Genomic DNA, 22,425 nt, shown 5'->3' on the forward strand with positions numbered 1-22,425 from the left:
GCACCACAGGAGGCTGTGGGAGGCCACAGCAGCCAGGTCCCACCCACGCCCCAAACACTACAGACCCCCACAGACCCTACCCTGCCCCACAGGATCCCAAGCCCAGCCCCAAGATCCCCCTCAGCCCCAGGGGACCCTCAGCCCAGCCACAGCTTTCCTCCCAGACTCCCAAAGGATCCAGATTACAACCCTCAGCCCCAAGGGAACCCAAGCCCAACCCCACACCCCCCCACAACCCTACCCCTGCCCCCCCTGCCCCAAGGACCAGGCCTGCAAGACCCCATACATTCCCTCACCCCACCTGCAGCCGGCACAAAGGGGACGCAGAGCAGGAGGACGACCAAGAGCTCAGCGCACAGGAAGCTGCTGACCGCCGGCCCCGGCAGGCTCCTGCCGACCACACAGCGCTGGGAGGGAGACCCTGGACCGGACCCTCCGCCTGCTGCGGACACCGCGGACTGGCAGCGGAAGCAGGGGGCGGGCTGCAAGACGAAGTCCCGCCCACGCCTGGGCAGACACAGCCAATCAGAGGGGCCGGCAGCGCGGCAGCTCCTCCCCCTGGGCGCTGCCGAGGCACAGCGAGGAGCTGCCACTGCCGGCCGCGGCCGCCATTGTTCCTGCCCCGTGGGGAGCGGCAGCAGTTGCGGAGCGCGGGAGAAGTGCCGGAGGTGCTGGCGGGCGAGCGGCAGCTGCCGGCTCGTGAGCTGCGGCGGGGCGGGAGGGGCTGAGGGGGACACCAGGAGGCCTCGCTGAGCCCTGCCAATCAAGGAGGGTGGGATGAGAGATAGGCAGGGCTTGCAGGAAAGGGGGCGGGGTGTACGATGCCATTGGCCGGGAGGCAAGACAAAGGCTGGGGAATGCCGAGTGCGGTCGGGGTCATGGTAATGAGGGACGCGAGGCATGCCGGGACACCGTGCCCGGGGCACCCCGCGGGGACTTGATCGGAGGTCGGTGGCCGCGAAACCAAGCGGGACCGTGCGGGCCGGGCGGGGAGCGCATCCGGGAGGCGGCTGCGGGCGGCACGGCCCTGACCGTGGCCTCGGGGAGCCCCGCGGGGCATGGGTGTGTGTGGGCGGGGTGAATCGGGATCGCTTCTCGGCCTTTTGGCTAAGATCAAGTGTAGTATCTGTTCTTATCAGTTTAATATCTGATACGTCCTCGATCAGAGGACTGTCTATTAAACGGATTTTTGGGCGTGGGAGTTGGATCCGGAGCTTGCTCTCTCCGCTCCGCGCATCATCCTGGTATTGCAGTGCCTCCGGGAACGGTGCACCCCCCCCGGGGACCTTTGCTGGTTAACGACAGAACTTTCTGTTCTCTGTCTTCCCTTCCTTCCCTTCTTCACTCATTCAAGCTCTCTTAGACCCCTCTGAGGACCCTCAAACTCTCCTTTAGCTCGCTCACATCATCCTAGCATACTTCAAAGCCTCCTTATCTGCCTTGAACCCTCCTTAGGTCATTGAAACCCTGCCTAAGGTCCCTCAAACCCTCTCTAGACCTCCTCAAACCCTCCTTTAGATCCCTCAAAGCCTCCTGGAGATACTTCAAACCCTCCTGAGCTGAGCTTATAGAAATTCTATGGTGAAAAAAGGTGGATTTGGGGCTTGCTGAAGAACTGGAGCCAAAGTCTCCTTCCCTTTCCTTGCCCCCTGCCTGGATTTCTGCCTTCAGTTCCCCTCCTCCTCAAGCCAGGCAGAGGCAGAGTGCTCCACCCAGGGCGCAGCCAGCAGCTGGAGTCATTTCTCTGTCACCTGTTGCGAGAACAGTGGAGGGGAGGGGGGGACGCATTTGGGCTCTGGGGAGGAGTGAAGGGGAGGAGTGAAGGGGAGGGGGAGTGGAGGGGAGGAGCTATGCTAATGAGAGACCAATGGCACTCGAGAGCGGCAGGGATGGGGCGTGGCCATGCAGTGCAAGGTGAAGACAGCAGATGGAGTTTGGAGCCTGCAGGGAGACAGCAGCAGCTCTGGGACAGAGTAGGACAACCTGTGCTGGAGATGGCAAAGGGCACTGGCAAGGCTGGCAGTCATCAAGAGAACCAAAGGCTTTGCCCCGTGGCTATGGCAACCATCTGCCACCAAGGCCTGTGAGGAGACCTGGGCCTAAGACACTGGGGGAGCCTCAGGGATCAGTGTTGGGCCCCATCCTGGTCAATATCTTTATTGATGATCTGGATGAGGGGACTGAGTCCATCACAGTCAGTTTGCAGATGACACCAAGCTGGGATCAGGAGCTGATCTGTTAGAGGGTAGGAGGCTCTGCAGAGGGACCTTGCCAGGCTGGACAGATGGGCAGAGTCCAAGGGCATGAGATTGAACAAAGCTAAGTGCCAGGTTCTACACATTGGCCACAACAACCCCATGCAGTGCTACAGGCTGGGGACAGAGTGGCTGGAGAGCAGCCAGGCAGAAAGGGACCTGGGGGGACTGGTTGACAGCAGCTGAACAGGAGCCAGCAGTGTGCCCAGGTGGCCAAGAAGGCCAATGGCATCCTGGCCTGCATCAGGAATAGTGTGGCCAGCAGGAGCCACACTATTCCTCATCCTGTCCTGTACTCAGCAGTCATCCTGTCCTGTACTCAGCACTGGGTAGGCCACACCTTGTGTCCTGTGTTCAGTTCTGGGCCCCTCAGTTCAAGAAAGATGTTGAGATGCTGGAACGTGTCCAGAGAAGGGCAACAAAGCTGGGGAGGGTCTGGAGCACAGCCCTGTGAGGAGAGGCTGAAGGAGCTGGGGAGGTTTAGCCTGGAGAAGAGGAGGCTCAGGGGAGACCTCATTGCTGAGTACAACTACCTGAAGGGAGGCTGTAGCCAGGTGGGGTTGGACTCTTCTCCCAGGCAACCAGTGACAGAAGGAGAGGACACAGTCTCAAGCTGCTCCAGGGGAGGTTTGGGCTGGATCTTAGGAAGAAATTCTTCACAGCAAGAGAGATTGGCCATTGGGATGTGCTGCCCAGGCAGGTGGTGGAGTCACCATCCCTGGAAGTGTTTAAAAAGAGACTGGATGAGGCACTCAGTGCCATGGTTTAGTTGATGAGATGGTGTTGGGGGATAGGTTGGACTTGAGGGTCTCTGAGATCTTTTCCAACCTGCTTAATTCTGTGATTCTGTGCTTCATCGCCTCCTGGCACAGCTCCAGGCAGGCTGGGGGCTGCCATCCCCTTGTCCTTCCCTCAGCATCACACAGAGCACAGCCCACAGCACCTGCAGAGCCTTGGCCCACACCTGAGGGACAGGATCTGCCTGCCCAGGGGCTGTGCTCAGGCCTTGGCCTTTGTGCTCCAAAAACCAAGCCCAGGGTTTGCTGCCCTGCACTTTGCCTTTGGCTCCCTGCAGTTGTGGCCTCCACTGAGCTGCTCCAACGAGTCCCTGGAGAGGCTTCAGCCTCAGTGAAGCCAATCAATGCTTCAAGCTACTCTGAGTTTTGTTTCTGACTTCTTGAGAGGGTTCTTCAGTCTCCTGGCAGTTCCTGAGGTTCATGCAATGAGCCCCAGGTGCCCTCAGGAGTTTTTCTCTTTCTGCAGTTCTCTTCAGGATGTCAAACTGCAGCTAACACAGCTCAGTTTGCATGGCAAAGGGAAAACATTTTATTATGTCTGAGACAGAGGAGAGGTGACAGCAGCATCCCCCAGGTGATACTGATCCAGGCTGTCTCCTCAGCAGGTCTGCACTGGGAGCAGAAGCTGTCCCTGGAGGCCTGACACTCTATGCACAACTTTGCTCCTCACCCTCCCAACCTCCCCATGCCTCTCATTGCCCACCTGGGGCTTACAGCACTGCTCCTTGCATCAGACTTCTCCCCTGCTCTCTGCAGCTGCAGCTCACAGCTCCATGGCACCATCTCCCCCCTGCTCTCCTTCCACAACTGGCTGCACACAGCCACAGAAGAATTGTTGCTGTTGGGAAGCAAAGCAAAGCCAAGCCTGAGAAAGTTCCCTCAGCAATCCAAGCCCTCTGGAACCATCTGCTCAGCACAAGCTGTCTCTCAGCAGGTTGCCTCTCTACCAGGGATGAGCTGAGCAGCAGTGTTTCAGGCAGGTAGATACAACAGGTGGAGAGAAACACAATGGCAGAGGTGGCTCAGGAGACAAGGAGGCTGTTGAAAGCCAGCTCAGCTTTTGCTCCCTGAAGCTCAAAGCAGCAATACAGGGGAGAGGAGCAGCCAGAGGCTGCTAGGTCTGGAGACAAAGCCAAGGTGTTCCAAAGCAGGCAATGGCGACCTGCTGGGAAGCAGGGAAAAACTCCAACAAAAAGGAAGGAAAACCTAAAGCCTGAGCTTGTCCTGGGCCGCGCAGCCCCGGGGCCAGCAACTAAACGCTCCCCGGCTCTCAGCATGCCCCGGGGCCCGCCCAGACCCTTCCCCGCTGCGCTGCCGCCGCCCTCAGCGCTCCCCGGCCCCCTCAGCCCCTCCCGCCCCGCCGCAGCTCACGAGCCGGCAGCTGCCGCTCGCCCGCCAGCACCTCCGGCACTTCTCCCGCGCTCCGCAACTGCTGCCGCTCCCCACGGGGCAGGAACAATGGCGGCCGCGGCCGGCAGTGGCAGCTCCTCGCTGTGCCTCGGCAGCGCCCAGGGGGAGGAGCTGCCGCGCTGCCGGCGCCTCTGATTGGCTCTGTCTGCCCAGGCGTGGGCGGGACTTCCTATTCCGGACCCAGCCCTGGCGTCCGCTCGGCTCCTGCGAGGCCACCGTCTGCGGAGGGTCCGGTCCAGGGTCTCCCTCCCAGCGCTGTGTGGTCGGCAGGAGCCTGCCGGGGCCGGCGGTCAGCAGCTTCCTGTGCGCTGAGCTCTTGGTCGTCCTCCTGCTCTGCGTCCCCTTTGTGCCGGCTGCAGGTGGGGTGAGGGAGTCTGTGGGGCTGTGGAAGGGATCGTGAGGTGGGGATCGGAATCCCCGGGGGGTGAGGGTTACGTCGTGGGTTCGGGATGAGGGAATGGTCTGGGGGCTGCGGGGGACTTCTGTTTGGTTGGAGGTTCGGTAGGGTCGGTTGGGTTGGGGAAGGGTTTGTGGGGTAGGGGTCGGTAGGGCTACGGGGAACCTGTGCAGGGATCAAGGAGAAACCGGTGGGGTTTGGGTTGGGCGCTGATGGGGATATGCGAGGGGGTGTGTGGAGTACGGGGGTGTTGTGTAGGGTCGGTGGGTGGTGTCCGTGCTGTTGTGGGAGGGGTCTGTGTGGTTCCGTGGGAGATGTGTGCGGCTGGAGGTGGTCTATGGATTGGGGTCCTTGGTTCTATCGGGGGGGGGGCACCTATGGGGTTCTGATGGGGTCAGGAGGGTTCTGGGGACCCATCCTTGGGGCTGGGGGTGGTCTGTGGGTCTGGGGAGGGGTCGGTGTGTTTGGGGTTTCCTTGTGTTGCTGTCCTGCCGAATCCCCCTGCTAGGGGCAGCCTCAGGCCCCCTTTGGCTGCTGCTGTGTTGCAGCCGGAGGCCATTGGTGCCCCTGCAGGGGCTGGCCCTGGCCCTGTGTCCCTGGCCCTGTGTCCCTCTGCTGACTGCTGCCCTGGCAGCAGTGCTGAGCTGGCAGCGGCGCTCTGGGGGCTGCTGTGGCAAGGAGAGGTCGGGGGCAGCGTGGGGACTGGATTGCAGCAGAGGCTCCTGTGGGGGGCTGTGGGGGAGCCCTGGGGGTTTGGAGGCTTTGTGCTGGCAGGTGCCGGGCGGCTGCTGTGCTAAAGGGCAGCGTCTGGGCTGAGGGCCAGGCCCAGGGGGGGAGCCCAGGCCAGGCTGTGCCCTGGGTGCCGTGGGGGTGGCAGCCGTAGGTGCTGTGCTGAGCCTGAGCTTAGAATCATAGAATCAAGAAGGATGGAAGAGACCTCAAAGATCATCGAGTCCAACCTGTCAGCCTACACCTCATGACTATCTAAACCATGGCACCAAGTGCCATGTCCAATCCCCTCTTGAACACCTCCAGGGATGGTGACTCCACCACCTCCCTGGGCAGCCCATTCCAATGGCCAACCACTCTCTCTGGGAAGAACTTTCTCCTCACCTCCAGCCTAAAACCTCCCCTGCACAGCTTGAGACTGTGTCCTCTTGTTCTGGTGCTGGCTGCCTGGGAGAAGAGACCAAACCCCTCCTGGCTACAACCTCCCTTCAGGTAGTTGTAGACAGCAATGAGGTCTCCCCTGAGCCTCCTCTTCTCCAGGCTAAACAGTCCCAGCTCCCTCAGCCTCTCCTCATAGGGCTTGTGCTCAAGGCCTCTCCCCAGCCTCGTTGCCCTTCTCTGGACATGCTCCAGCAATTCAACATCTTTCCTAAACTGAGGGGCCCAGAACTGGACACAGTACTCAAGGTGTGGCCTAACCAGTGCTGTGTACAGGGGTACAATGACCTCCCTGCTCCTGCTGGCCACACTATTCCTGATGCAGGCCAGGATGCCATTGGCTCTCTTGGCCACCTGGGCACACTGCTGGCTCATGTTCAGGCAGCCTGTCAACCAGTACCCCCAGGTCCCTTTCCACCTGGCTGCTCTCCAGCCACTCTGACCCCAGCCTGTAGCTCTGCATGGGGTTGTTGTGGCCAAAGTGCAGCACCCAGCACTTGGATTTGTTGAATGCCATCCTGTTGGACTCTGCCCATCTGTCCAGCCTCTCAAGGTCCCTCTGCAGAGCCCTTCTACCTTCTAACAGATCAACACCTGCTCCCAGCTTGGTGTCATCTGCAAATTTACTGATGATGGACTCAATCCCCTCATCCAGATCATCAATAAAGAGATTGAACAGGATGGGGCCCAGCACTGATCCCTGGGGGACACCACTAGTGACAGGCTGCCAGCTGGATGTGGCACCATTCACCACCACTCTCTGGGCTCGGCCCTCCAGCCAGTTCCTAACCCAGCGCAGAGTGCTGCTGTCCAAGCCACAGGCTGACAGCTTGGCCAGGAGTTTGCTGTGGGGGACAGTGTCAAAGGCCTTGCTGAAGTCCAGGTAGACTACATCCACAGCCTTTCCTACGTCCACCAGGCTGGTCACCTGATCATAGAAGGAGATCAGGTTGGTGAGGCAGGACCTGCCCTTCCTAAATCCATGTTGGCTGGGCCTGATTCCTTGGCCATCCTTCAGGTGCGCAGTGATTGCCCCCAAGACAATCTGCTCCATGATTTTCCCTGGCACTGAGGTCAGGCTGACAGGCCTGTAGTTCCCAGGTTCTTCTGTCTGTCTATTCTTGTGGATGGGCATCACATTGGCCAGTTTCCAGTCTTCTGGGACCTCTCCAGTGAGCCAGGACTGGTGGAAAATGATGGAGAGAGGCTTGGCCAGCTCATCTGCCAGCTCTTTCAGCACCCTAGGATGAATCCCATCAGGTCCCATGGACTTGTGAATATCCAAGTGACTCAACAAGTCTCGAACTAATTCCACATGGATTTCAGGAGTACAACACTGCTCCTTGACCCCATCGACCAGCTCAGGAGGCCAGTTATCCTGAAGTCCTCCTGCCTTACTGTTGAAAATGGAGGCAAAGAAGGTATTTAGAATCTCAGCCTTCTCCTCATCCTTAGTTACAATGTTACCCTCCACGTCCAATAAAGAGTGGAGGCTCCTCTTGCCCCTCTTTTTAGCATTAATATATTTATAAAAATGCTTTTTGTTGTCCTTCACAGAAGCGGCCAGTTTAATTTCTAACTGTGCTTTTGCCTCTCTAATTTTTCTTCTACATGATCTAACAACATCCTTAAACATATCACTAGTTGCCTCCCCCCTTTCCAAAGGTGATAAACCCTCTTTTTTTCCCTTAAATCCTTCAGGAGCTGCTTGCTCATCCAGGCCGGTCGTCTTCCCTGCCGGCTCGTCTTACGGCATGTGGGAACTGCCAGTTCCTGTGCCTTTAGGAGCTCCTGTTTGAAGTAGGTCCAACCATCCTGGACCCCTTTCTTCTTAAGGGCTGTTACCCAGGGAACTTTCCGAATAAGTTGCCTGAACAACCTGAAGTTTGCCCTCCGGAAGTCCAAAGTGAGGGTTCTGTTACTGCTCCTCTCTATCTCCCTGCATATTGAAAACTCCACTATCTCATGGTCACTGCACCCTAGACAGCCTCCGACCATCACATCTCCCACCAGCCCTTCTCTATTTGAGAACAGCAGATCAAGCAGAGCCTTACCCCTGGTAGGTTCACCTAAGAGCTGCATCAGGAAGTTGTCATCCATGCACTCTAGGAACCTTCTGGACTGTCTCCTCTCTGCTGAATTAAGTTCCCAGCAGATGTCTGGTAGGTTAAAGTCCCCCACAAGGACAAGGTCTGATCATCTTGAGACAGCTTCCAGCTGCTTATAGAGTATCTCATTGGGCTCCTCGTCCTGGTTGGGTGGTCTATAACAGACTCCAACCAGGATGTCAGTTTTGTGTGGCCTCCCTCTGATTTTAACCCACAAGCATTCAACCCTTTCATCTGCAACCTCAAGTTCTGAGGCATCAAAGGATTCCCTAATATACAGGGCCACCCCTCCTCCTCTTCTCCCTTGCCTGTCTCTCCTAAAGAGCTTATAACCCCCCAGTGCAGTACTCCAATTGTGAGAATCGTCCCACCATGTTTCTGTGATGGAAACTACATCATAGATCTGCCCCTTGGAGCAGCCCAGCAGGGAAAGAAGGCAGAGTGGGGCAAGAGCAGGACCCCAGCCCATTGCTGATGCCTGGGGCAGCTCCTAACCTCCTCCAGCCCCTCCTGTTCACCCCGTTTCACTCCTCCAGTGTCTCCAAAGGACATAAGCTGTGGTGGGAATCTGGGGATCTCCCAGGCATGTGTGGGTCAGTTGTGTGGCAAGAGGTGATGTTTGGGGTTGGGATGTGGCGTGTGGGTAGGAAAAGGTTGGAGGTGGTTTGGTCTTCTGTGGTCAGTGCTGGTTTTCCTTTGTATGAGCAAGGAGAAATGAAAGGCTCAGGTGGTTCCTGGGCCAGGAACCACCTGCCACTGCTGCCAGGCTCGAGGAGAGTGGGAAGAGACCTCTTATAAGTCCCAAGGAGCCTCAGGTTACTGCTCACAGGAACCTGAGGTCTCAGCACAGGTATTGGAGGTCTGACCTTTCACCATGGCAGGAACTGGGGGTTTGAGAGCCTCTCTCTTTACCTTGCCCCAGCTGAGTGTCGTGTGTTGGGAGGTGTTGGGAGTCAGGGCCTGTCATGACCCAGGCAGGTCAAGGTTTGAGGTCCCTGGGCTTAGGTGCTTCCATCTTCCCTAGGCCACAGCTATGACCTCTTCCCTGACCAGCATGGCCTTACAGAAGGATGCAGAGAATAGCTGGGATGAGAACTACCCCGAGAACAAGATGAAGGAGCAGAAGTGTAGCCCAAAGGAAGAGGATGAGAAGATGGAGGATAGAGAGGAGAATGATGACTATGATGATGATTTGTATGAGGAGGAGGAGGAAGATGAGAATGAAGGTGACCAGGATGAGGAGGAGAAGGAGGATGAAGGCACAGCAGGCCCCTCTGTGCCAGGTGAGCAGCAGAATCAGTGCCCTGAGTGTGGGCAGAGCTTCCCAGCTGGCTCCGAGCTGATGAAGCATCACTGCCCCCACCCTGGCACCCGGCCCTTCATCTGTGGTGACTGTGGCAAGAGGTTCAGCAGGAACAATGACCTCATACAGCACTGCCTCACCCACACCAGTGAGAAGTCTTTCACCTGTCCTGACTGCAGCAAGAGCTTCAAACACAGCTCCAGCCTCACCATCCACCGCCGCATCCACACACGAGAGAATCTGTTCCCCTGTGCTGAGTGCGGCAAGAGCTTCACCACGAGCACTTTATTCATCCGGCACCAACTCATCCACAGCGGTGACAAACCCTACAGCTGTGCCCACTGCGGCCAGAGCTTCACGCAGAGGTCTTACCTCAACCAGCACCGTCGTGTGCACACTGGTGAGAAGCCTTTCAGCTGTGCTGACTGTGGCAAGAACTTCACAGTAAGGTCCAACCTCACCCAGCACCGTCGTGTGCATACTGGGGAGAGGCCTTTCACCTGTGCTGACTGTGGCAAGAGCTTCAAACACAGCTCCAGCCTCACCATCCACCGCCGCATCCACACCGGAGAGAAGCTGTTCCCCTGTGCTGAGTGCGGCAAGAGCTTCACCACGAGCACTTCGTTCATCCAGCACCAGCTCATCCACAGTGGTGAAAAACCCTACAGCTGTGCCCACTGTGGGAAGAGCTTCACCTGCAGCTCTACCCTCACCAAGCATCATCGTGTGCACACTGGTGAGAAGCCGTTCACCTGTGCTGACTGTGGCAAGAGCTTCAAAACCATCTCCACTCTCACCAAGCACCGTCATGTGCACAATGGTGAGAAGCCTTTCAGCTGTGCTGAGTGCGGCAAGAGCTTCACAGACAGCTCCACTATCAACAAGCACCGTCGTGTGCATGCTGGTGAGAAGCCTTTCACCAGTGCTGTGGCAAGAGCTTCAGCACCAGCTCCAATCTAACCAGGCATCGCCACACACACACCAGTGAGCAGCCCACAGTTCAGGGGAGGCACAAATACATTTAGCCAGGGTCTGTTGGGTTAAGGGTGATCCTCTGAAAGGACCTTTCCAGCAGATTGAACCAAAATCCTCTCTTTTTAGCCTGTATTTCTCAGAGGCTGGGGACTGCAGCTGCATCAAACACCTCCTGCTCTTTTGAACACCAATCAGTGCTGATGAGAACAATTACAGTGCTGAGTCAGCACAGGAATGGAGCTGTGTTCCCAGTTCAGGGAGGTCAAAGTGAGGTTCTCAGAAGAGCCTTGAGAGCGTATTGGTGGGAGTGGTCTCAGGGACATCTCAGAGGGTTTTTTGGGGGGCCTCAAGGGAAGTTAGGTGTTTGGGGGTCTGGAGGTTTGTAGGATTGATTTTCAGAACCTATGGAGGGTGTTTGGGGATCTCACAGAGGTGTTTGGAAGCACTCAGAAAGCTTCTGTCAGCTTTCCACTAATGGGCTCTGCTCCTTTCCAGCTGGCCTGGCACTTCCACAAGCCTTCATCCTAGCTCAGCAGTGTTCCTGCTGGATTCCTGCTGACCTGGGGCTTCCCTCAAGCTTTCCACCCACCCAGAAGTAGGGAGAGTTTTTCGGACCTTGAAGAATGTAAAGAGTTAAATGACTGCAAGAAAGGATGCTGTCCCCTACCACAGTGCCCAGAAATACTCCCCCAGGATGTCTGTCTTACACTTGGCTCTGAACTTAGCTCTGCAGCTCTAAGCAGTGTGCCTGGCCGAACCGTGAGCTCTTGCTACGCAAGCTGGAGCTGGCTGAGCTGCTGCACAAATCCACAAGTTGTGTGCTCCAGATGCTGCCTTGGAAGCTGAAAGTGAGTGTGCAAATGTCATGGTCTTCAGGTGGAGAGAGCCCTATGCACAGCACAAGCTCAGTGTGGAGCTATTCTACGTGCAGAGAAGCCCAGAAGGACACTTGGGCAAGGAAGTGGCAAGCAGCTAAGGAAGTGCAAGTGCATGTGGGACTGGGAACCTCTAAAGCTGTGAGAGCAACTTGGGTGTGTGGAGCTTCGTCACTGCAGGAAGCCTTTAGCATTGGTGAGGCAGCACTGGATGCCAGGTGGTGATGATCCCTTGCTTTAGAATTCCCTGCTTCTCCTCCTCTCCTAGGTTGCAGCTGCTGTTGTGCACACAAGGGCAGCTGCCTGGCTGTGTGTAGAGCCTCTGATTCTCTGCTGACCAACTACAAGCTGCAAAGTTGTTTTGCTGTGTGAGCCAAGACGAACATCCTGCATGAGCCAGAGGTGCTGGCACCTTTGACTGGAGCATGCTTTAGTTTATACACAGGGTTAGGGATTCTGCTGGTGCCATGAATGAATGAGAGAGGTAAGAAAGTCTATCAAAATGAGGTACTTTGGAAAAGAGATACTCGGTTAGGGATTTCCTCTTAGCTGCTACTTCTGTGAAGGACTTTTGGGCCATGTGATATTAAGGAAACTCTAAGACTGTGTCATGCTGGGGATTCTGCAAGGCTGTAGTTAAGGACTTGTGAGAGGACTCCTGAGATTCTCTCCCCTCTGCACTTCTGGAATCTCGTTGTACCCCCAGGGTTTGTTACATTTGTCACAGCAGATGGCGCCCTGTTCTCAGGGGGTACGACACCATCAGCAGCCCGATACTGGGGTACAACATCTGGTGCCCGAGCGTGGATGGCTAACTGGAAGATGTCAGGAGAAGAAGACATCCAGTGAGGAATCTGTGGCTGAGAGTGGAGAAGGACTCCTAGTGTGCAGGCGTTTTTCACCATCTCCCTGCTGGACAGCACAGTTGAGCAGCCACAGGAATCCTTTTCAAATAGCACAGGGCTCCGTGCTAGCAGGGGGCAAAAGAGCTTCCTGCTGACATTTTGCAGTGTGGGTTTCTAGCCATGGCTCTCAGCACCTGGCTTGTCTGGAGAAAGGGGAAAGGAACTGCAGCTGAAAAGGGATGAGGTGGCTGAAGAAATGATTCTTCCTTGGCATGAGATCTCCACCTCCCTCACTACTCTTAAGCTCACTCCATCTCTCCTGTGTCTTTCAAAAGGGCACAGGAATTGAGGCTTTCTCAGGAGAAGCAGGGTGTGACAAAACAACTGCTGCCAAGTGCCTGAAGCTTCCAGAAGATTTCCCTGTGTGAGGAAGATTGATGGGTTGAGGAGTGCTTAGCAGGCCAAATGGCAGCTAAAGCAGCCCAGGTGGCAGCTGCAAAGAATTGCAGGGCTTGGCTCCTCCTGCTGCCCTGCTTCTGCTTCCCTTTGCACAGCTCTGCTTGAAAGGAACTCCAGGCTGTTTTTCCAGGTGCCAGGAAGCTGGTGGCAAGGAGGCTGTGGAACCAAGAGCAGTATTGCTGCCATGCAGACCTCCCTTCTAATGCTTGCAGGCCTGTGCCTTTGTGAAGACGACGGATTGCAAACAGGGCAAGAAGGTTGCTGTGTCCAGCATCAGCTGTTCACAGCCCAGCCCCCCCCCCCCATTCCACACCTCCTCTCTCCCCCTCCCTTGCAGGTTTTGCAGTTTGCAGGAGCAGGTTTGGTGCTTAAAGAGACTGATTGCTGAATTTGTTTGCAAGTTCCCAAAGCTCTGCTCCCATTTTGTAGGGGCAGCCCCTGGTATGGAGAATGACTTTGGAGTTGGCTTTGGATTGTAGGAGATGTTAAAACTTTGCCTGTTCTATTCTGGTAGTAAATGATCCAATTGGATACTCTCTGAAAACTCCTAAGGGTCACATTGCAGTGGGAGGTAGGTGACATGCAAGGGAAGAACAGAGGAATGGTAATAATAGCAATAGGAATAAGCAATAGGTATAGGAAGAGTAGGAAGAATAAATAATGAGTAATTATGATAAGTAGTAAGTAGTTAAAGAATGTTAGGTAAGCAGTAATGATAATAAAAGGTGATAAGTAGGAAGGAATTGTAATAATAACTGAGAAGTGAAAGGACATAAGTAATAGAATAATCTAAGGTAGAATGGAATAATATAGGATCAAGTGATTGGAACTCATCACAATAGATAATAAGAACAGACACCAGCAATAGGATGAGGAGAGACATTAGTGACAACAGAGGTGATAGCAATTGCTAAGAGTAAAATAGTGGTAATGGTGATCATAAATAATGAAAAAGTTTTGTGATTGGAGAAATTTCAATTAAAAGATGTTTGGAGTCATTTTAAATAGAAGAATTTGTTTGTCAGTTCATAGGTCAATAGTTCTCTCCTAGTCTGAAGGGTTTAGGACTTTTTCTGTGTGCCAGCATTTCAAAACATCTCTCTATAATATAAAATGTTTTTTGCTCTTTTTTTAGAGGTTAATTCAATGGTTTGATTTTAACATAGTCTTTTGCTTTGACCTCAATTTCAGGTGTAGGTCATAAGTCAAGAGTTTAGAAGAAGGATATTACAGAATGGGTTTGGTCTTTTCTTGATATTGCTGAGAGTGCTTTAAGGTAAGGATTCTGTTGAGATTTAGAGGAAAAAAAAAAAAGGAGAAAAAAAAAAAGGAGGAAGAGTTGTTATTGCAATTCCCTGGCAAGAGTTCAAGGATTAAGTTTTCAGACCTGCTCCTTGAAACTCTTGCCTTAAAAGAAAAAAAGGGGAATTTTCTGATCCATCCCCCAGAAAGATTCAGCCTAGGAAGGGCCAGGAGGTTTGTTAGCATAGGGAAGGGCTGTGCTTGTGTTTTGTCACCTACAGATGCTCAGGGACAGCAGGAAGGAAAGTGAAAAGGTAGCCTGAGCTGGAGAGATCAGTTGTGCAACTGGGTCCTGCCAAGGCCTCAGCTGGCACTGCAGGAATCACTGCAGAGGTGAAGCACCACTTGGAACCCCAGAGCCGAAGGAAGGCCAAGAGCAGTGAGGGCAGAGCCCACGGAGCTGAAAGTCAACTGAGCTGAGGCTGCTGGCATTGACTGCCCTGCTGAGCTGAGACTGATGGCATTGAAAGGACCCCAGAAGTCATCTGAATGTGGACTGAATCCCATGAATGGCCAATGAGTGTGTGACTGGGAAGGTGTTCACACAGGGGTGTGTTAACTCCCCAGAATATCAGAGATGATTTTAGTAATAATCTCAGATGGTTAAATCCCAAGAATTGGTTTAGTGACCTGAATTTAGGAGGGTGGATTTGTATAGCTGCAGGGATAGGAATAACTTTGTTGCTTGTGTTTCTGTTATGAATCTGTTGGTTGGTGATTATGAAAGTGCAAAAAGCAGAAGGCATGAACCTGGCTGCCTGAATTGTCCAAGGTGTCCTAAAGCACAAAGAAAGGGGAGATGCTGCAGCCAAGGGCAGCTGCTGGGACGTGTGAAGAGCACAGGATCCTGCAGTCCGCAAATCAGAGGCTGCAAAGGCCAAAGCCAAGACCATTCCATGTGTGCCAAGAACATCCTGCAGGAGGCAGAGCACTCTGACACGCTGGCTCCTCTTGGGCAATGATTTGAGCTTGTAGCTGTGGCTGGGGTTTATTGGTTAAGGGATTGGTAAGAAAGAGAATTTGAACAGCTGCTAGGGAGCAGTAGAGGCCATTGGGGGGTTAGGGCTGCCAGGGACTTCTGTGAGGTGCTTCTGCTGAGGGCTTCTGGGCCTTGTGTTAAGGACACTCTGAGACTCTGTAGCACTGGGGATTTCTGAGCAGGCTGTAATAAAGGACTTCTGAGAGCACTTCTGAGATTCTCTCCTCTCAGCACTTCTGAATCTGGAATGAATGCCTGGAGAAGTTCAATGGAAGTGTAGCCATGGGGCTCTGGGACATGATTTGATGGCCGTGGTGGTGTCAATGGTTCAACTTGATGATCTTTTCCAACCTTCTTGATTCTCTAATTCTATGACTAAGAGCCAAGCACAGCCCCCCTGAGCCCCTCTGTCCTCTGAGACCTGGCAGAGCCCAAGGGGATTCATCTCTGACCAAAGGGATCCTTCTGTAAACGCACAGAGCTGACCAGGAGCTGAGGCTGCCACAGTGGGTGAAGAAGCTGTGGTATGGCCACAGGGGCCAAGAGGCACTCCCAGGGAACCCCCTCAGGGTTGCCCAAGCTCTCTCCCACAGCCTGGTCCCACTCACACCCAGGTGCCCCATGTGTCATGTGTGTGCCAGCACAGGGCCAGCAGGATGAGGAGGGGCAGCCAAGTCCTTGCTGCCAGCAGCACAGAGACGCTGCAGGAACCGAGGGCTGGGCAGCAGCAGAGCAGCAGCTGCTGCAGTGCCTGCAGGGCTGACAGTGCCCTTGGCCCTGGCACTGATGTCCCAGAGTTGCTGGTTCTGGGTGCTGGGCAGATGGCCTCTGGGAGAGGAGGGCAACATAGAATCATGGAATGGTTTGGGCTGGAAGGGACCTTTCAAGGTCATCCAGTGCAAGCCTCTGCAGTCAGCAGAGACATCTGCACCTGGAGCAGGTTGCCCAGAGCCCCAAACAACCTGACCTGGAATGGTTGCAGAGATGTGGCATCTCCTACGTCTCTGGGCACCCAGGGCCAGGCTCTCACCACCCTCAGTGGCAAATATTTCTTCCTTCTCTCCAGTCTGAATCCCTCCTCTTTTAGTTCAAGACATCACCTCTTGTCCTGTCACAACAGCCCTGCTTAACATCTGTCCCCAGGTTTGTGATTGCCCTCTTTAGGCACTGCAAGGCCACCAGGAGCTCTCCCTGGAACCTTCTCTTCTCCAGGCTGAAATGTCTCAGCCTGGCCTCACAGCAGAGGCCTCCCAGCATTGCTGTGGCCTTCTCAGGCCCTTGCTCCAACAGATCCATGTCCCTCCTGTGCTGAAGACTCCAGAGTTGAACCCAGCACTGCAGGTGGGATCTCAGCAAAGTGGACCACAGGGGCAGAATCCCCTCCTCCACCTGCTGCCCACACTACTGAGGATGCAGCCCAGGAGACATTTGGCTTCTGAGCTAGGAGTGCACATTGCTGGATCCTGTTGAGCTTCTCCTGAACCACAGCCTTCAAATCCTTCTCCACAGGGCTGTTCTCCATCCCCTCACCCCCCAGAATGAATCTGTGCTTGGGATTGCCCCAAACTAGGTGCAGGACCTTCCACTTGGCCTCCTTGAAGCTGTTGTATTTCATACAGACTCAGCTGCCAAGCCTGCCCAGGTCCCTCTGGATGCCATCCCTTCCCTCCAGCATGTTGAAGGCACCACTCCTCTTCATGTCATCACAAACTTGCTGAGGGTGCCTCTATCCCACTGTCCCTGTCACCAGCTGAGATGTTCAACAGCCCCAGTCCCATCCCTGACCCCTGAGGAACACCTTTGGATCCTCCTTGTGCCATGCAATCCAAACAGCCCAGCTCTGCTCACTCTTTCCTCACTGGCCTTGTCTCTGCTGCCTGTGGTGGTAGGGCCAAAGGGGTCCAACACAAAGCCAGAACAAGTCCTGGCATGTGCAGGCATCATCCCCCTCTGCCCCTCCCTCCTGCAGGGCTCGGAGGAACACAGGCATCAGGAAGTCTGGTAACCAAGGGCTATGTCCTCCCTTTGTGGTAAACAGGCACTGCCCTGCCCATGCTTCACCTAGACCAGGCTCAGGTCTTGACCTTATATGGTTACGGCCTCTCTAAATCCCATTCTCTTGGTTGCCAATTGGCCAAATTGGTCCTGGGGCAAAGGATGAAAGCAAAGGCAAATTGTAAGCAATTTGCCCTGCCCAAGATGCAGGCAAAGAAGCCAGGAGCCTTGCCCTGCCTTGCAACTCAGAAGCCTTGGCGTGCCTCAGTTTCCCCGGAGAGACGCAAGGCCCTTGGCGTAAGCTGCACTGAAAGCACAGTCAGGCTCTTGGCTGTGTGGGGAAAGGCCAGGAGCAGCCAGAAGAGTCTTGCTGGGCAGAAGGGACAAGGCCTGGGGGAGCCAAGAGCCGCAGAGCCGTCCCCCTGCAGCGCTAAGTCACTTCCAGCCTCAGCGCCTGCTCCTCAAGGCCAGCCCTGGCCGCAGAGCGCCGAGAGGAACAGACTACAGCCCAAGAGCCTGGAACCCCGGCACGGCCTGGAACCCTGGGAAGCTTGGAGAGTCGCCTGCCGGCGTGCCACGGCCAGCCCGGCCCTGGGCACAGTGACACAACCCTGCCGGTGCCCGAGAGCGCCCCAGCAGCAGCAGCACTCCATGGGGGTGGAACTCCCCTTGCTCTGTGCAGCCTGGACTATAGTGCAGCCCCGCAGAGAATTCTGCAGCAATAATATTGTGAGGAATTGGGGATCTCTAGAAAGCCTCTTGGGGAAAGGCTCTGCCTTAAGTGCTGCCCTTTTGGCAAGGGTCCTGTCGAGTCTGCCCCTAGGGGACAAGCAGCACAACCCCACCCCAGAGTCTCTTTCCCAGGGTTAGTTTGGCAGTCTGCTTAATCCTGTTTCAAGTGTTCCTATTGCCCAGCCACTGCACACAGCCATTGTAAATATACTACAGCCCTACACCCACAACTGTGAGCGTTTGGCAATTTTCCTAATCAATAAATAATTAATATTAATATCTTATTTGCTTTATTCATATTTCATAATTCATATTCATAACACCAACTCCCATCCTTTCTCACAGGGTTCCTAGGTACAACATCATTTAGCACCCTCCAGGCTCCCACACAGACATGAAGGACATCTAAGCATTCATCAGGACCTCCTGATGAGAGCCCCTGGACTGGTATCATTGGTGACTTCTCACCTCTGCTCTAAACTGAAAGTGACAAAGGCTCTGCAGGGCCTCCTTAGAGCAGCTCCCTGCAGGCCAGGAGTGCAGCAAGACAAAGGCAAAGTGCAGGGCAGCACAGCCTGGCTTGGCTTTAGGAAGCAGAAAGGCCAAGGGCTGAGCACAGCCCCTGGGCAGGCAGCTCCTGTCCCTCAGGTGTGGCTCAAGGCTCTTGCAAGTGCAGTGGGGGTGGGGTTTGTGATGCTGAGGCAAGGACAAGGGGATGGCAGCCCCCAGCCTTCCTGGGGCTGTGGAAAGAGGCAGTCAGGCCCTGCCAGTGCCTCAGGACAAGGTCTCCTCACAGGCCTTGCTGGCAGATGCTTCCCATAGCCAACCAGGCAAAGCCTTGGGTTCCCTTGATGCCTGCCAGCCTTGCCAGTGCCCTTTGCCATCTCCAGCACAGGTTGTCCTCTGCTGACTTACAGCTGCTTCTCTTTCCCTGCAGGCTGGAGACCCTCATCTCACTTCCCCACCTTGGCATTGCCATCCCTTCCCTGACGTCTGTCCACACTCCCACTCTGCTCCTTGGAACACAAAGGGGTGAGCTGATCCCAGCCTCCTGCTGGAGAACTTCTCACAGCACAGCACGAACATCTGAGAGAGCTTTCTTCCTCCTCATGGCCAGTCTCCCCCTGCCAAGCTGCACTGTGTGGCAGTGTTCCTCTCTCCTGCTGCTTCCTACCTCCAAGGAAAGCTCCACCCTCAGGGAAAGAACCCTTCAGGCAGGCACCCAACCCATCAGCCTCCTGTGGCCTTTCACCTGAGCAGACAGAAGTGGCCTCAGCAGGAGCTGCCAAGGCTGCTGGCCCTGCAGCTCCTCAGGTAGACACAAGCAAGCCCTGCAGCTGCTGCTGTGCCATCAGGTAGTGAGGCAGCAGAGACAGAGCAGCCAAAGCCTGAGCCCCTTCCTGCAGTGAGCCCAGGCCCTTTGGCAGAGGGCATCTGCCAGTCCCTGTGCCAGCCAGGTGCCTTCTGCTGGCCTGGCAGAGATGCTGCCAGATGGCAGCTGCAAAGCAAATCTGCCAGCCAGGAGCCCAGGGCTGCCCTCTCAGCTCCTGCAGACACAACTGACCTCACAGTCCCCTGCCAGCTGTGTTCCTGCTCTTGGCCAATGGCCTCCCAAGGCAGAAGTGACCTCACAGCCCCTTCACACTCCTTGGCTTCCTACTGACTGGAGAGCTCCTGAGACACAACTGACCACATGATCCCACAGCCAAGCATCAGCTGCCGCCCCTGCTAGATGCTGGGAGGCTCCTCACACCTCCAGTGCCTTGGAATGCCAGGGAACAGCTGATTGTGTGTGTGCTAACTGAGGCTCCTCTCACCCCACACCCCGTGTCCATGCTGCCATCTCTTCTGCACAGTGCAAGCAGGCACTGCTGACCTACTCATTCCATTTCTTGCGATGGAGAGACAAAGATCCTCTGCAAGCTGGAGTGAGAGGCCAGTGCTGGAAATGGTGGTTGTCAGGGGCTAGGCCAGGGTGAGTGCCCTGGGACAGCTTCCCCAGGGTGTCCAGTGCACAAACCTGACCCTTCTCTGCTGGTCATTTAGGACCCTTGCAGGAGGCCTGGCTGTGTGAGGACACTGCTGTGTGCCCCAGCCCTGCACACTCACACGGTTTAGCTGTTCACTGGTGTTTGATTCTGCAAACACTGTTCCTGGGCGTGTTCTCAACAGCAATGATCAAGGAGGAGCTAGGCCTTCAGATACTGCCTTGATATCACCTTCCTTAGGTCACAATTGTTGTGGAGGCCAACCCCATGCCAGTAGTGCCCCTGGCCTGACCCTGCCTGCAGTGCCAGCACTGCAGCAGCAGGATGGTGCCCAACCTGCCAGAGCCCTCAGGCCTTGCCTCAACACAGAGGCTCAGCAGGGGAGTGTGGAAGGGAGGAAAGAGCAACTCAGGACAGCCCAAGTGCTGGGGCTGCCTGGCACTGCTGCTGGGACTCTCTGCCCCTCCACATCTGCACACAGGAACTGCCCTGCAGCTCCAGAGAAGACTTGGAGGAAGGATCTCAGAGAAACAAGTCCCTGCAGGGTCCTGTCTTGTGTTGCACACACAGGGAGCACAGCTCCTCATGTCTGCAGTCTCTGGGAAACACCAGACAGGACAACACTGAACCAGAAATGGTCTGAAGAAAGACAATTGTGTGGGAAAAACATTCTCACAAGGGTGACACCACCAGCAGCAGCCAAAACTCAAGAAGCCAGGATGGGGCTGCACTGAGTTTATTGCTTCTGAAGGCATCCAGTGATCAGTTTGCTGAGGGCAGCCTTCAGCTCCTGGTTCCTCAGGCTGTAGATGAGAGGGTTCACTGCTGGAGGCACCACTGAGTACAGAACTGCCAACACCAGATCCATGGAATGGGAGGAGATGGAGGGAGGCTTCAGGTGGGCAAAAGATAAAGTGCTAAGAAACAGGGAGACCACAGCCAGGTGAGGCAGGCAGGTGGCAAAGGCTTTGTGGCGTCCCTGCTGAGAGGGGATCCTCAGCACTGCCCTGAAGATCTGCACATAGGACACCACAATGAACACAAAACATCCCACAAATGGAAAAGCACTAAAAGCAAGAAGGCCAACCTCCCTGAGGTAGGATGTGGAGCAGGAGAGCTTGAGGATCTGGGGGATTTCACAGAAGAACTGGTGCACAGCATTGCCCTGGCAGAGGGGCAGGGAAAATGTATTGGCTGTGTGCAGCAGAGTAAATAGAACCCCAGAGGCCCAGGCAGCTGCTGCCAGGTGGACACAAACTCTGCTGCCCAGGAGGGTCTCATAGTGCAGGGGTCTGCAGATGGCAACGTAGCGATCGTAGGCCATGATGGTGAGGAGAAAATACTCTGCTGTAACTAGGAATGCTAAAAGGAAGATCTGGAGAACACATCCACTGTAAGAGATGACCCTGGTGTCCCACAGGGAAACTGCAATGGACTTGGGCACAGTGGTGGAGATGACACCCAGGTCAAGGATGGAGAGGTTGAGGAGGAAGAAGTACCTGGGGGTGTGGAGGTGGTGGTCAGAGGCTATGGTGGTGATGATGAGGCCATTGCCCAGCAGGGCAGCCAGGTAGATGGCCAGGAAGAGCCAGAAGTGCAGCAGCTGCAGCTGCCTCGTGCCTGGGAATGGCAGCAGGAGGAAGTGGGTGATGGAGCTGCTGTTGGCCATTGCCTGCCTCTGGCCATGGAGACCTGTGCAAGGAGGGAAGGACAGTGACAAGTTAGGGCACACTTCTCTCAGGCTGATCCTAACCTCCCTCCCTGAGCTGCAGGAGGAATGGATCAGCTCAGTGCCATCACTACCAACCCAGGGCAGAGTTCATCACAACTTCAAATGCAGCAGGGACACAGAATTGCCAGGAAGATGCCTGTGGGCTCAGAAGAGAAAGTGACCAAGAGCCCAATGGCAGAGAACAAGAGTCCCATGGAGAGGTGGAGAAAGAGGGAGCAGCCCTGCAGTGCTGCAGAGAGAGTGAAGGGAAGAGAGGAAGGCAGAGGGGCTGAGGCTGAAGCCTTCTCCTTACCCTGCTCAGCTCACTGCTGCTCACAGGATGCAACTGAAGGCCTTTGCTCATCCTTCTGTGTGCACACTCCAGGAGCCTTCAGCTGAACATCAGCTGCCGAGATGGAGATGGCTGCAGGAGCTCCAGCTGCAGTGTCCTGCAGCCACAGCCTGACTGTGTCAGGGACTGCACTGACTTCTCCTGCAGTGAGCTCTCAGCATCCTCCCAGTGCTGGCCACCTTGAAGCTCTCTCTGCCTTCCTCATCAGCCTGAGATGCCCTGGCAGTGGCCTCAGCCCTGCTGTGCTGTGCAGAGGAGCTGCTCCTGGCCAGAGCTGTGTCTCTGCAGCACTGCCTGCTTGCCAGAAGCTCCCTCCAGCCTAGGAGCCTGGCCCAGCTCAGCAGCAAACAAGGAGGCAGAGGACCAGCCCAAGACATTTTAAGGACCTCTCTGGTGGCTTTGGTGCCAGGTAAGCCTCAGGGACTGAGAGGCAGCTGATGAAACATCTCCAGAAGTCAGAGAAAGACTCAAACTCTGAAGTTTGTTGTAGTGCTAATTGGTTCAAGTAAAGGATACAGGGAAAGTGTCCTCAGTGTCTGGTTAGAGCAGAAGGAGAGAGTGGATGCAAGGGAAGCATCTCTGGAGGCTCTGAAGCACCTGCAGGCTCTGGTGAGAGCAGAGAACTGAGGCAGTGCTGACAGGTCAGGAGAAGCAGCTAAAGGTGGCTCTGATGCTGAGGAAACCTGGAGGGGTTTCATTCATCCAAAGGGCCAAGCCCTGACCCACAGCCCCTGACAAGGCAGATCCTGTCCCTCACATGTGGCTCTGGGCTCTG

General features: G+C 55.2%; 2 protein-coding genes and 1 non-coding gene across 3 annotated transcripts in view; 2 read left to right on the forward strand and 1 right to left on the reverse strand.

Moving 5' to 3' along the window:
• Window positions 1–1,087: 1,087 nt before the first annotated feature.
• LOC128980366 (U2 spliceosomal RNA) lies at window positions 1,088–1,278 on the forward strand. Its single transcript, XR_008489479.1, has one exon. It is a non-coding gene; the product is annotated as a U2 spliceosomal RNA (small nuclear RNA).
• Window positions 1,279–9,188: 7,910 nt separating this feature from the next.
• Window positions 9,189–22,425, forward strand: part of LOC128980364 (zinc finger protein 850-like) — a 77,471-nt gene continuing 64,234 nt past the window's right edge. The window contains exon 1 of the mRNA XM_054398832.1: window positions 9,189–10,357. Coding sequence (XP_054254807.1) covers window positions 9,189–10,357 — 1,169 coding nt within the window. The remainder of the gene's footprint in view (window positions 10,358–22,425) is intronic.
• Window positions 20,324–21,281, reverse strand: LOC128980363 (olfactory receptor 14J1-like). Its single transcript, XM_054398831.1, has one exon. The coding sequence runs from the start codon at window positions 21,254–21,256 to the stop codon at window positions 20,324–20,326; it is 933 nt and encodes a 310-aa protein (XP_054254806.1). The 5' UTR covers window positions 21,257–21,281.

Source organism: Indicator indicator, unplaced genomic scaffold (assembly GCF_027791375.1).
Source record: "Indicator indicator isolate 239-I01 unplaced genomic scaffold, UM_Iind_1.1 iindUn_scaffold_133, whole genome shotgun sequence".
Classification (NCBI taxonomy): Eukaryota; Metazoa; Chordata; class Aves; order Piciformes; family Indicatoridae; genus Indicator; species Indicator indicator.

What these genes read in the sequence shown, in the direction of transcription:
- LOC128980363 (XM_054398831.1), bottom strand. Translation starts at nt 21,256, where the DNA reads ATGGCCAACAGCAGCTCCATCACCCACTTCCTCCTGCTGCCATTCCCA.